General features: G+C 49.5%; 1 protein-coding gene and 1 long non-coding RNA gene across 2 annotated transcripts in view; one reads left to right on the top strand and one right to left on the bottom strand.

The window, feature by feature from the left end:
• Positions 1 to 4,893: 4,893 nt before the first annotated feature.
• Positions 4,894 to 6,873, bottom strand: GPR25 (G protein-coupled receptor 25). The gene has a single exon (XM_040636433.1). The coding sequence runs from the start codon at positions 6,869 to 6,871 to the stop codon at positions 5,765 to 5,767; it is 1,107 nt and encodes a 368-aa protein (XP_040492367.1). The 5' UTR covers positions 6,872 to 6,873; the 3' UTR covers positions 4,894 to 5,764.
• A 198-nt stretch (positions 6,874 to 7,071) lies between these two features.
• LOC103657701 overlaps positions 7,072 to 13,737 on the top strand; it is a 37,221-nt gene continuing 30,555 nt past the window's right edge. Inside the window, exon 1 of the long non-coding RNA XR_005836422.1 lies at positions 7,072 to 7,303. This is a non-coding gene — a long non-coding RNA (uncharacterized LOC103657701). The remainder of the gene's footprint in view (positions 7,304 to 13,737) is intronic.

Genomic DNA, 13,737 nt, shown 5'->3' with positions numbered 1-13,737 from the left:
ATTATTTATAAGGGTGAAAAATTGAAACAAGATTAGGGACTTGGGGGTGCCTGGCTGGCTCAGTTGGAAGAGTGTGCAATTCTTGATCTCAGGGCCATGAGTTCACATCCCATGTTGGGTGTAGAGATTACTTTAAAAAATAAATAAGCTTAAAAAAAAAGATTAAGGGCTTGGTTACCTAAATGAAATTGTATTTCGTATAATGATATAATGTAACCTTAAAAACATGTTTTAGAAAAATATCTAATGATGTGATAAAATATGGCATATTGCTAAGTGAAGAAAGCAGGCTACAAAATAACGTACATGGGGCGCCTGGCGGCTCAGTTGATAGAGCACGCGACTCCTGATCTTGGGTCATGAGTTCAAGCCCCATGCTGAGTGTAGAGCCTACTTAATTAAAAAAAAAAAAAAAAAGCGAGTGCCAAAATAATGTATACCGTATACATTCAACATACAGTTACTGAGGACCAATTTTGTGCCGGGCACTGGTTATACACTTGGGAACACAACAGACTCAGTCTATGGTCTCATGTAGATTATCCCCAACTTAGTTGAAAGAAAATGTACTCGTGTGTACTATTACATACATAGAAAAATATTCTAAGATATCGTTTCATGGTGGAATGATAGGTGTTTTTCATCGTTTCCTTTGTATTTTCCGGTAATTTCCACTTTATATTAACAAAGAACTGATGTTACTTTAATAACAAGAAGAAAACTCTCAAAAACGTTTTTAATTTTTTTTTGAGTAGAGTTGACACACTAATGGGACATTCGTTTCAGGTGTACAACATAGTGATTTAACAACTACGTTACGCTGTGCCCACCACAAGCGTAGCTGCCATCTGTCACCACACAACACAAGTGCAATATCATCGACTAGCTTCCAGGTGCTGTACGTTTTATTCACGTGACTTATTCGCTTATTCGTTCCCTAACCGGAAGCCTGGATCGCCCACTCCCCTGCACCCATTTTGCCCATCCCCCTTTCCCTCAGGCAACCACCAGTTTGTTCTCGGTATTTCGAGTCTGAGTCTGCTTTTTGTCTGTTTATGCATTTATCTTATTTTTTTAGATTCCACATATAAGTGAGATTTTATGGTAGGTGTCTTGGAAATTCTTAAAATTTTCAAGAGCGGGCCTGGGCCAGGGAGTCGCCTAGCATGAGCTGGGCTCAGAATGGAGAGAGCGCCTGTTTGGCCTGTGGTGCCTATGAGACACCATATTTGGATGTCACACGGGAAGGGGTAGGAGGAGAAGAGAGAGCAGGAGGCTTCGACAAAGGTTTGCGTGGCAACGTTTGCTTCTCTGTGACCTTGATACTTGTCAGTTTCAGCGTCAGTAAAATGAAGCTAATCATTCCGCTTGCTGCGGGGTCATGAGAATTGATGAAATCATGGGTGTGTGCTTTTTAAACATTTGTGGCGTGTGACACAGACATAAGTGGTGTCATTATTACCTTAAACAAGTGACTTCCCATCTCTGATCCTCAGTGTCCTCTTCTTAGAACGGACACATGGTTTCTAGCTCTGAAGCTCTGTGATGTAGTGTGAATCTCAGACAGTGTCTACTTTCACGGAAGATGTCATTCCACACCCAGCGCCCATGCTTGACCTTGGTGAGAATGAAGAGGAAGAGCGATTGCACATCTTTGCTTCCTCTTTTCCTCTCACTTTCCAAGCATTCCCCGGTCTGGGGGCTATGGGTCTTCCTATCATTTGCCGCATTTGCCTGAGGCTGGGGGGCTCGGTGCAGGGCAGGGGGTGGTAAGAAGCTTCCTGCGGGTCACTCAGCCCCGGTAAGGGAGGGATTTAGACTTGATAAGGTCGACCACGTGAGAAGCCCTCACAAGTGTCCAGAGTCCTCACTTTACCCCCGGAGTGACACGGGGGCTGAGTCATATCACCAAGTGTAGCTTTGCCAGCTCTGCCATTCTTCTGAACTCCTCAGATCACTCATCACCCGGGGGGGGGCGCTGGGTTCCCACACTGTGCCCTGAGAAAGAACCCTGGGGGTCAAGGGAGGTGAGGAAAAAAAGCCCAGAATTAGTCACAAGAATAAAGTCAGAATCACACATGGCAAATGTGCCCAGCCTTTGACCAGATGCTGATCTTTTTTTTTCTAATCTGTTTTTTTAATGTGAGTATAGCGATGCTGACCTTTTAAAAAACCCAGAGGAGCCCCACCCTTCTCGCCTCCACAGGGAGGGCGAGGGTGAGGGCAGGAGAGGGGGTGTCGAGGGGGATGGGTACGGGGCAGCCTGGCCTGGACCGAGATAATCCCAAGGCGGGGCTCCTGTGGTTTGTTTGTCTAAAACACCATGGCTTACAAAGTACTTTCAAGAACATGATTTCTTTTGATCTACCAGGCAGCCCAAGCAGACCTAATCATCTCCATCCTTCAGATGAAGAAAGCAAGGCTCACGCAACAGAGAGACACCCCAGGACGGGCAGCTAGTGGTGGCTGCGGGAGGCAGGACCCAGGCCCGGTAGCCCCAGCGCTTCGGCAGTTTCACAGCCCTTTGATAACTGCCCTTAAAAAAAAATTACACAAATTCCGAGAATAAAGAGAAGGAGGGGGGATGGGATTTATAATTCCCTTACTCTAACACAATCACTGCTCACATTTATTGAATTTCCTCTAGACTCTCTTCTGTGCCCTTTTATCAAACATACACAAAATGTCATATCCTTCCTCCTGCTCTTCACAATATATCATATTATGATGATCTTTCCTTTGACAGGTAGTTCATGAGTGCCTGCTGCAAGCCAGGCAGGGTCCCGGGCACTGAATAAAGCAGACAAACCCTTCACCTATGGAGCCCATATCTGATGGGAGAGACGAACAATGAACAAAGAAGTAAGACAGATGGCATTTCCCTCGTTAGCATCAAGAGAGAAGAACCATACCTGTGATGCTTCACACTTGTGCTAGAGAAAGAAAAGAGCACGAGATGGTTTTTATCCATAGGATGTCGTGGCATGGAATGTTTTGCTTTACCAAAACCCATCTAACAATTATTGAGCTTGAAGTGAGTGGGTGTTTAACACGTGCAATTTTGTTACCTTCTTTTCTTTTATCATGGACATTTTCCAATCTCTCCTTTAAGCATTGTCTTAAAATTTGCATAACAACAGCCCATTATATTAATGAGGGCATTACACCACCAGACATTCAAGTTGTTCCCTTTCAGGCTAAGTCTTTACGGTTTTAGAACTTTAGACATCAAATTTTTCTTATTTAGTATTATTGTCTTAGAAGAGAGTGGCAGACATGGGGTCACAGGGAATGAACCTGTTGGAGGGATGGGATATGAATATTTTTTAAGGCTCTAGGTATGGATTGACAAATTGCTTTCTAAAAGATTCTGCCCTTTAACACTCCTGCCAGCAAGATATGCGGGAGTGCTCTTTAACCAGAGATTTCCGGAACCTGTGCCTCGTCTTTCTCAGTTGAACACACCTGGAAGTTTACTGGTCCTCGTTCACTCTTGGGTGAGTATAAAAGAAAATTTCCAAGGGACACAAGGGAGACTAATTGAGTGACCTACTCAAACAAAGGGAGGGAAGTTTCCATCACGTCATCACATCAGCCGGAGTTCTGCAGCGGGCGGGAAATGCTGAGTTTCAGTAAGTACTCCAGGAGGGCTATGAAAGCCCACCCGGGCACGGAGAAGCCTTCTTCCGCTCTGTCTTCAGGGAGCTCCATTAGTCAGTAAGTCAGGAGAAGTAAATCGGTGGGAGTAGAGGGGAAGCCTCAGTCAGAAGTGCCCAGTCTGTAAGCTGAGGTTTCTCCACATCCCAACCCACGTGAGAGCTAGCTTCCCTATCCTGCATGCCCGCCATACGACACAGAATTATTTTTTTTCAAGATTTATTTATTAAGTCATCTCTTCACCCAACATGGGGCTCGAACCCACGACCCCAAGAACAAGAGTCACATGCTCCTTGACTGAACCAGCCAGGCACCCCAGTGAAGCATTTCTTGCCTCCGAGAGCAATGGTGAGGGTAGAAGAGCCATAATAGACTTGAGCTCTTAAATCATAAGCGTGTCTGAAATTTGTCCTACTGGAACCAGGGACCCCACAGGCTGCAAGTCTTGCCTCTATGGGTGGGAGGAATGTGCTTAACCTTTCTTAACAGCCTCACCTACAAGGGGCAGCTGACAGGTGGGGTCACGGTGGGCTGGGACATTCAGTCCACTCGAATCCAGCAGCCCCAAATGCTAGAGACAAACGCAGTGGTGTTAGGTAGGGGGTTACGCAGCTTGAGAACGAATGCCCAGGATTCAGACCCAACCTAGCACTGAAGTGCTGATCTCAGTGGTTGCTACCACCAAAGCCTGCAACTTTATGATGGGCCTGGTGGAGATCTGGCTGGGAGGTGGTTCTCAAGGAGAATTACATTCCTTTCCCTGCAAGGACTGACATTCCTTTAAGCCAAATCCTCTTAAATCAAAAGTATAAACACCGAATTCCCAAACCCTCCAGAAACCTCAAAGGGTAAGTCACAGAGTCAGAAAATGGATAGATGGTCTCAAAAAGGATAGGAAAAAATGCCCAGTACATATTCAAAAAATCACAGTGACTCATTTCCTCTTTGAAGTGACACCTGACTGGCAGGTGCCCTTACATCTTTTTTCTCTGTAACCTTCAAAATGTGAAACGTTCTTAAAAATAATAAAAGCAAAGGATTTGCTGCCTTTCTGTAGGATCACTGCACCTGCAATGGTGTAGCTAACTGTCTAGGTCCCTGACATCACACTAAATCCTGATCACTGAGGTTAACCTCAACTACTGGGTTGAATTTTGTCTGACCCAGTATTGGATTTTCCTCCTGACACTCATTTCACTCCCACTGATCAAGTAAAGAAAGACATGATTGTCAAGCTCAGGCTAGCAACAGTTTTTATTGAGAAAGGTGAACTGACAGATGATTCTGGTGTCCCTGAGTGATAGAGAATCCGAACGCCTGGTGAAAGATTTCAGAATCTTCTGTCCAGAGGAAAGGGCCAATATAATTTCCAGGGTGAGTCCGTCCACTTCATGGGAATGGGGAGAAGATACAAAGTAGGGTAGGCCTAGCACTTTCGGGGAAATTATCAGAGGGAATAAACAGGGCAGCGCACCCTGGGGCTGGTTCCTATGGCTTTGGTGAGCTTTGAAAATGCAAATCTGAGCTGATAGTGACTAATGATACAGCATAGACAGCTACAAAGATCACTAATATAAAAGGGCTGTCAATTCCCATATTCTATAGAATTTTTTGGAGAGTGAGAGGGCAGAGGGTCTGACTTCGAGAAGGTATTTCTCAGAAGACAGTGGCTACTGTAGGGGTTCAGAGAAAGCACAGCCGGAGACAACAGTAGCTTTTGGGGGGCCTGAGTTTGGTATTCGGGCCAGCGCTATTCCCAATGGGGCAGAGAAGGAAACCACTTCCCTTTCTTCTACTTGGCGAAACTGTGGGTGTCCAGACTGCTGTCTGCTCCATCTCATACGACCTTTATTGCACTGGAGAAAATTAGCCCCCCTGCCCACTGGGCTGAGTGAACAGCTGTTCTCAGCAGGCTGGTTTGGGGGCGGGAGTTCCAAAAGCGCTGAGGTTCTGAGAAAGCTAATGAAGGAGGGAGTCCAGGCAGTGCCGGCCAAGCAGGCTGCGGGCAGCAGAGAAGGCACGTCTGGGGAGTCTCCCCCACGCCGCCCCCCGGGCCTCCCTCCCCCGCGGGCTCGGGGGCCGCCACCTCCGCCGGGCCCGGGGACAGCTACGGCAGGGCCGGGCCAGCGTTCGCCGTTCGGGCTCGCTCCGAGCTGCCCGGCGGGCTCCGGAACACGGAGCTGTCGTCCCTGGAGAGCGAGGACGCCGAGCTGCCCCTGCGCCCGGGGCGATCAGCGCGCCCGCAGACCCCGCGCCAGGCGCGGGCGCGGAACGAGCGGTCCAGCAGCAGGTAGATGAGCGGGTTGGCGCAGCTGTTGACGAAGGCCAGGCAGGTGGCGATGCTGAGGCCCCAGCGCAGCGCCAGCAGCAGGCCGCAGGGCAGCGGCAGCGCCCCCAGACGCGCCAGGTGGAAGACGGCCCGCAGGACGCCGAAGGGCAGCCAGGAGCCCACGAACGCGCCCTCGACGGCGAAGATGATGCGCAGCGAGTTCCTCCGGGCCCGGCCCGGGTGCGGCGGCCGGCGCAGGCGGCGCGAGATGAGGCAGTAGCAGACCAGGCTGACGCCCAGGGGCAGCACGCAGGTGAGCAGCAGCAGCAGCAGGCTCAGCACCTGGAAGGCGTCGGAGGGCTCCTCGCCGCACTGGCTGCCCCGGCCGCCGGGGAGGGGCTGCAGCCGCCGGTAGGCCAGGGAGGGCAGGCCGGCCAGGAGCGCCGCCGCCCACACGCCGCAGCAGGCGGCCAGCGCGCAGCGCGGGGTGCGCAGCGGCCGCGCCTCGAGCAGCTTCACCACGGCCAGGTAGCGGTCCACGCTCAGGCCCGCCAGCAGCAGCGCGCCTGCGCAGCGCGTGCCGGCCAGCGCGAAGCCGCTGAGCTTGCAGAGGCCCTCGCCGAAGGGCCAGCGGCCGCCGCGCGCCGCCGCCACCGCCCAGAGCGGCAGCGTGAGCACGAGGCCCAGGTCGGCGGCGGCCAGGTGCAGCACGAAGGTGTCCACGAGCCGCCGCGGGCCGCGCCGCCCCGCCAGCAGCCACACCACGAAGGAGTTGCCCAGCAGGCCCGCCACGAAGGCCGCCAGGTACAGCACGGGCACGTAGGCGTAGCCGTAGGGCAGGTCCCGGACCGGGCACGGCTCCAGCTCCTCCAGGTCGCCGGACCCCGAGTAGTCCCAGGACGCCGTCCGCGGGCTGGGGATCCAGGGCTCGGTGGGGGGACGCATGGCCGGGGCCGCGAGGCCTGTGCGGGACGCTGCCTGGGTGCGGGCGGCGAGAGCTCTGAGCAAGGGGTGGGGGGGTTGCTCTTCACGGCCGGTGCCCAGCACCTCCCTTCCTGCCACCCAGACCGAGGCAAATGGGTGGGCAGGAAGGTGAGGGAGGAGGGGGTGGTGTGGGAGGGGCAGGCTCCTGGGGTAGAGGCCTACGTTTTGGGGCTGGTCCCGGGGAAGGGCCGGGACCCGGGCCGGCCGAGGAGGCTTCGAGGGTTCTTTGAGGAAAGGTCCTTGCGGCTGGGAGACCTGCCCTGCCTCCCACTGGGAGCCGTCTGACGTCAGGTTGCAAGAGGTGGCGGGTGCCCGAGAGCCCCTGTCTGTTTGCATCCCTCACTGGGCTCCTAACCAGGCTCCGCGCGGTTGTTTTCTCTAGTTTTATTAGAGGTGAGGGGCTAGAACCCCGGCTGAGGGTTTTGTTGGGGGGGCGGGTAGGGTTGTCTCAGCCTGCAGCGGGTTCACCTGTTCTCTAGGAAAAAGGGTTTCTGCTGTGGGGTGCACAACGGGGTCGGGGTGAATGGGGGAGCCCGCACTTGGGGGCCTACCTCCTAATCAGGAATTGGCCAACAGAGCTCTCCAGCTGTTGTTAGCTTCCGGAAGCGCCAGGCTAAATGTCCTAACTCAAAGAGTGGCTTTTCTGACCAAATCAGGTCCTCTTGGAGCCACATGGGAAGGTTTTAAGCTAGAGAGAAAGACGTATCCAGACAGAAAAGGAGAGGGGCCTGGGATTTAATCCCAGCTCTTCTCTATCTGCCCTCATCTGGTCCAATCTACCTATTAAGTCAAACACAGATGTAAACTCAGGGCAGAAGATGACTCAAGATGGTACCTCATTTAGCAGCAGTTTAGTTTTTAATGAGGAGTCAGAAGTTTAGTGGAGGATGAGATCCCTTACTGACCGAGTCAGGGGAGGATTCATGAAAGGATGGGAACGACGCCTGACCTTGCAGGGGGTCGTGGCCCCTGAGAGGATGGGTGAAAGAAAGCTTGCCCTTCCTCCAGAAGGTACCCTTTCTTCTGGTATTCGGTAGGTTGCCTTTTCATTTTGTTGATGGTTTCCTTTGCTGTGCAAAAGCCTTTTATTTTGGTGCGCTGTTTCTACAGCAAGGACTCTGGGCGACTCCAGTTAGGTCCAGATCCTTTTTTTTTTTTAATTTTATATATTGAAGTATCGACATACAATATTATATTAGTTTCAGGTGTATAGCATAGGGATTTGATAATTCTATATATTACATAGTGCTTACCACCATAAGTATAGTTAATGTCTGCATGGTACCATGCAACATGGTTACAGTATTATTGACTATACTCCCTAGGCTGTACTTTTCATTTCTGGGAATTGTTTTATAACTAGAAGTTTGTACCTCTTAATCCCCTACACCTGTTTTCCCCACCCTCCAACTCTCCTCTCTGGCAACCACCAGTTCTCTGTATTTATGAGTCTATTTTTGTTGCTTATTCATTTTGGTGTTTTTAGATTATATATATGAGTGAAATCAAATGACATTTGCTTTTCTCTGAAAATTTCGCTTGGCAGGATCTTGGTCCTTTTTTATGGCTGATTAATATTCCATTATATATATTATATGGATATAATATATATAATTAGGGCATATATAGAATAGAGAGCACATATATGCACATTTCCTTTGTCTGTTTATCTATCAGTGAGCATAGGTTGCTTCCATATCTTGGCTATTGTAAACAATGCTGTAATGAACACAGGGGTGCAGTTTTTTTTTTTTTTTTTGAATTAATGTTTTCATTTTCTTTGGGTAGATACCCAAATGTATGGTATTTCTGTTTTTATTGAGGAACCTCCATGCTGTTTTCCACAATGGTTGCACCTGTTTCTCTTCCCGCTAACAATGCACAGAGGTTCCCTTCCCACCACATCCTCGCCAACACTTGTTATTTCTTGTCTGTTTGATACTAGCCGTTCTCACTGGTGTGAGGTGATCCCTCGTGGTGGTTTTAATTTTGCAATTTCTTGATGATGAGTGACGTTGAGCATCTTGTAATGTGTCTGTTGGCCGTCTGGATGTCTTCTTTGGAAAAATGTCTGCTCAGGTTCTCTGCCCATTCTCTAAATTGGATTATTTGTGGTTTTTTGGTGTTGAGCTGTCTAAGTTCTTTGTGTATTTTGGATATTAACTCCTTATGGGATACGTCATTTGCAAATATCTTCCGCCGTTCAGTAGGTCGCCGTTTCATTTTGTTGATGGTTTCCTTTGCTGTGCAAAGCTCTTTATTTTGGTGTGGTTCTGATGGTTAATTTTTGCTTTTGTTCTGGGTCCGAATTCTTAGCAGACATCCCTCCCAGGAGATACTGTGTTGGGACCAACGTTTCTGTGTGTGTGCCCGCCCAGAGCCCACCACGCCGTCACCGGGAATGAGTGACTGACCCTGGTGGGCACTCTGGTGTTGAGAACTTGAGGTGGGTTACCAATTTTGATTGAGTTCCCTTAACAATGAGCTCCTTCGTGGGGCAGGCAGTGTTTCCAGCATTGTGAGAGAGAGGCCATTCTTGACCCTAGAGGCTCGCTTTTGGGGCAGGGGGACAGACACAGATGCAGCATACACGACGGCCAGCGTGCCAGAAGTCAAACTGATGAAGGCGAAAGTCCTCTGGAGGTTAGAGGAAAGAGCAGTTACTTCTGATGGGAAGAGTACATCAGAGAAGACCTTCCAGGAGATGACCGTTGAGTGCAGGTCCAGGGAGGAGCTGGAGGCTGAATTAGAGCAGCAGGACGTGGGCCCAGTGTGACCAGAGCCCAGGGTGGGAAGCGGGTGGCAGGAGAGGAAGCAGGAAAGGTAGCAGGGAGCAGGTCCCAGCACGATCTTGATTTCATTCTGTAGCTGGTGGAGAGCCACTGAACATTTGTCGGAGGGCGTGACCTCTATCTGTTTTGAAAAGGTCGCTGGCAGAACTGTGGCTTGGGCAGGGTAGAGGGTCAGGCCAAGGAGACCCAGAGTAGGCTGTTGTAATTATTTGTGGGGGGATCGGGAGCATCTGAAATAGATTCCTGGCAGTGGGGACAGAAGGGTGAGGATCAAGAGATCATTGTAACATTGTGGGTCTCAGCAGGGAGGAGTCGGTGATGGGCCTAGGGTGGCTGTGTTTGGGAACTCTATGAATGCCGTCCCATTCACTGGGCTCAGCGAGCACAGACAGGCCTGTGCATGTAGGTGCTCTGTTTCCTGTTGGTTCGAGGTCGAGTGATGAAATAATGTATGATCCAAACCGGGTACTTCTGAGAGCAAGAGGGTCTATGGTAATTAGCTTGGGCCATAAACCAGGACTGTTCTGGGCAAACTGCGTCATAAGGTCACTCTAGCTTGAGGTCCTTGTGGTCCATGGGCATCCCCAGGGAGTGGGAAAGCTTAAGGAGAGTTGGGCATGCCCATGTCCAGGCCATTCTTGTCAAGATTGTTTCCCCCCGGCCAATTACAAGAGGCGGACAGGCACGCCAGAGGAGAGGCCGGGTAATGAATGGTTTCTGGCCCGTCCGTCCATGGGCATCCCAGCCCTCAGGCTTGAGTTTCCTCTGAAGACCCAGCCGGACGGTGGGAACCTGTAGGGGCTGCTGGAGATTCAGAGCAGTTTTTCTCATGTCTGATGAGTGACACACAATCCTGGGGTGGGGGATAGGGGGTTGCAGCCTCCTTCCCTAGAAGGCTAGCAGGGGCAGTGCTTGCTTGCCAGAGCCTGGGGGCGATCGGGGACAGGCCTGGTGCCTCTGGACTTCACTTCCCCTCGGGCACACGTCAGTCTGGGGCACGGAGCGCATGAGTGATTGTGAAAGCTAGAGGTGAACAGCCAGGAAACCGCCAGGTGAAAAAGAAGAATGGGGCAAGGGACTGAGAGGGAAGCCTAGGGAGGGGGTTGAAGGGGAAAGAGAAGTAGGTTGTTTATTAAAAACACAGAGATTCTTGCTTCCTGGGGCTGTGGTCTCATACCAAGGGAAGCGTGTGGCCCAGAGCACATGGTGGATTCTCTGTGCCACAGCTGAGCCCTGTGGGCCTTTGTGAACCTGTCTGGATGGGAGGAAGCCTCAGAGGCCAGAGCTGGATAGATTCTATCCAACTTTCAGTGACCAAGGAAGGTCCACTCTACGATTCTGCTCTCTCTCCTCCTCGGGGGGGGGGGGGATTCCCCCCAGGATTAGAACCACGTCAACTACTAGAACACTCATCCTGCTCCCCGAGAATCTTGGCACCCTCTGACAGGTGCCAACAGAGCAGAGCAGAGGTGGTCTTCCCACTTTCCCCATCTCGCCCCCAGGAGCCTTCTCTGACCCCGAGATCCTCTCTCTGGACCGACTTTGTTATGTGGGTCAGCCTTGCCCTGCCCCTAGAGCTTCTCTCTGTCCCTCACCACGACTGGCACAAGCCTGAGAACAGAGGAGACACTTAATAAATAAATATCTAATATTTAGGAATGGGTTTATTTTATTTCTGTCCCTTTATGAGCTATATATGTAAGTTCTTACAGCTTCTTCCCCCAGTTTTAATTTTTCTGTACACATGATCTTAACCTTTTAGGAAACATTGTGAACATTATATTTGGTTTTTTCATCATAAAGGCCATATAAGCAGATTGTAGACTGTAGAATAGGGTATGTCCACCCAGTCCTGGCGCGGCGGCACGGCCATATGTAGCATTTCGGTGAATTTCTTTCCAACCAGAGGACAGAATCTATTTGTACTCCCATTATTCTTGGATTTTCTATTTTTTTTCACATTCCATTTCAGAGGTTCTCTACATATTTTTTTTAACACAACAGTTTCAGAGTCTTTAGTAATTAGAATGTGCTGTTTCATAGTCTGTCTCAATTAATGCCATATAAATCCACATTTTTCTATGTTGCCTAATACTTATATTTCTAATGTTTCTAATAATTTGATTTTGAACATTTTGGATTTCTCCAGTATTTTTTTTTGCCGTCATAGAAATTTGTAACAAATAACTGCACTTACGAACTTTTTCTTTCACGCTCTTCTTATAAATGCCCTTGTGAAGGTCAAGGGCTATGAAAGTGGCTCCATACGGATGCTTATAATGACTAGTGTCCGGCATCATGAGAGTTTTTGGGTTCAATGCAATCTTGTCAGAAATATTCATCAGTAAGATATATTTTTTCCACTTTAATAGGTAATGAGGTCAAATGGTTCCTCATTTTAATGTACATTTTTTTGAGTATAAGATTGAAAGTCTTCGTACTTAATTCTTATGTGAATGTCTCATCATGTCCTTCATACATTTATCTGCTGTATTTTTTTATATGTCCCATATAATTCAAATATTCTTCCAGACTTTCTTCTTGGTTCTTTCCCTTTATTTTTGGTTTCATATTTTCATATAGTCAAGTTTATCGGTCTTAGCAATTCCAGAGTTTAGAGTGTTACTTTTTCTTTAATGGTCTAAAAACATTTAACTGTATTCTTGTTAAAAAATAATTTTTTAGGGGCGCCTGGGTAGCGCAGTCGTTAAGCGTCTGCCTTCGGCTCAGGGCGTGATCCCGGCGTTCTGGGATCGAGCCCCACATCAGGCTCCTCCGCTGGGAGCCTGCTTCTTCCTCTCCCACTCCCCCTGCTTGTGTTCCCTCTCTCGCTGGCTGTCTCTATCTCTGTCAAATAAATAAATAAAATCTTTAAAAAATAATAATAATTTTTTAGTGTCTTTTTTAATCCACCCAAAGTGTAGTAATTTTTTTTTTTTTTTAGATTTCTATCCAACTTTCCCAACACTATTAGGTTAAAAATATATATATTTTAAAAACCCCGTTCTCCCTGTACAGATGTCGAGTTTATTAAATACGTATCTTGTATGTGATTGTGTCTGCTTGTGGTCAGTGAATGAACAGAATTTTAGTCAGATTATTAATGACAGGAGTCTGGCTTCTGATTCAGCTTTATAGCTTGACAGCGGTGTGATCTTGGGCTCCAGTGCCCACCTCTTAAAATGGGTGTGACTGCATCTACCTGATTGGGTGTTGTGGAGATCCTGTTAGCCCCAATGCAGTGAAGGCCCTGTCCCCGAGTGGGGGGGAGCAGGCATCCAGTAGACGCCGTCCCTTCTCTACGGGCTCTGCACCTGCACCCCCAGCACTCCTGGCCAGGGCTGCATCATGGAGGACTGCTCCTTTCCACCTGTCTTGCCGCCGGACTCCCCTGCTTGCGCTGCCCCTCCTCCCCTCCAGGATATGAGGCTTTCTCTGCACATAGTGGGTGAGCAGTAAATGGTTTTGGAATTGCACTCGGAATCCAGAAAGAGATTATCCCCATCTGGGGGCTTTTCAAGTCTTGGACAACCTGAGTTCACTGGACCTGGTGTCACAGATAGTGAATTTCACAGGGTGACAAGGCTGCAGACAAACTGCTGACAAGCACACAGGTGGCATTCCGCCAGTTCAGTTGCGGTCGACGGGGAGGTTAGCAGTAATGGCGACCTGAGTGGGAGGAAAACCTCACAGAACCATGTGTCCTTGTGTGTCCACACCCCTTCTTGATAAGTACTGAATTGGGAATGGGGAGTCTTCTGTTTTATTCACTATTACTGACTGGTTGCCAAGATGAGGTTTCCTGTAGACCACAACCCCTGAGCCCCAGAGGGGACCCTCTGTGTGGGTGGGTGGGTCAGTAGGCAGGGAGCCGTAGACTAAGGAAGGCAACGACAGTTCTTGCCCCCTGCCCTGCAGCCTCACCACCTAGGGGAGGGCACACACAAGGGAAGGGGCCCCACCCTGGATGCCAGAGGCCTCGCAGAATGTTTCAGATGTTCGATCATTTCCGAAACTTTCGGGTGCTAAATATGG

The sequence above is a fragment of the Ursus maritimus genome, unplaced genomic scaffold (assembly GCF_017311325.1).
Source record: "Ursus maritimus isolate PB19 unplaced genomic scaffold, ASM1731132v1 scaffold_2, whole genome shotgun sequence".
Taxonomy (NCBI): domain Eukaryota; kingdom Metazoa; phylum Chordata; class Mammalia; order Carnivora; family Ursidae; genus Ursus; species Ursus maritimus.
Note: the sequence above shows the minus strand (reverse complement) of the source record. Positions and strands in the feature narration are given on the sequence as shown.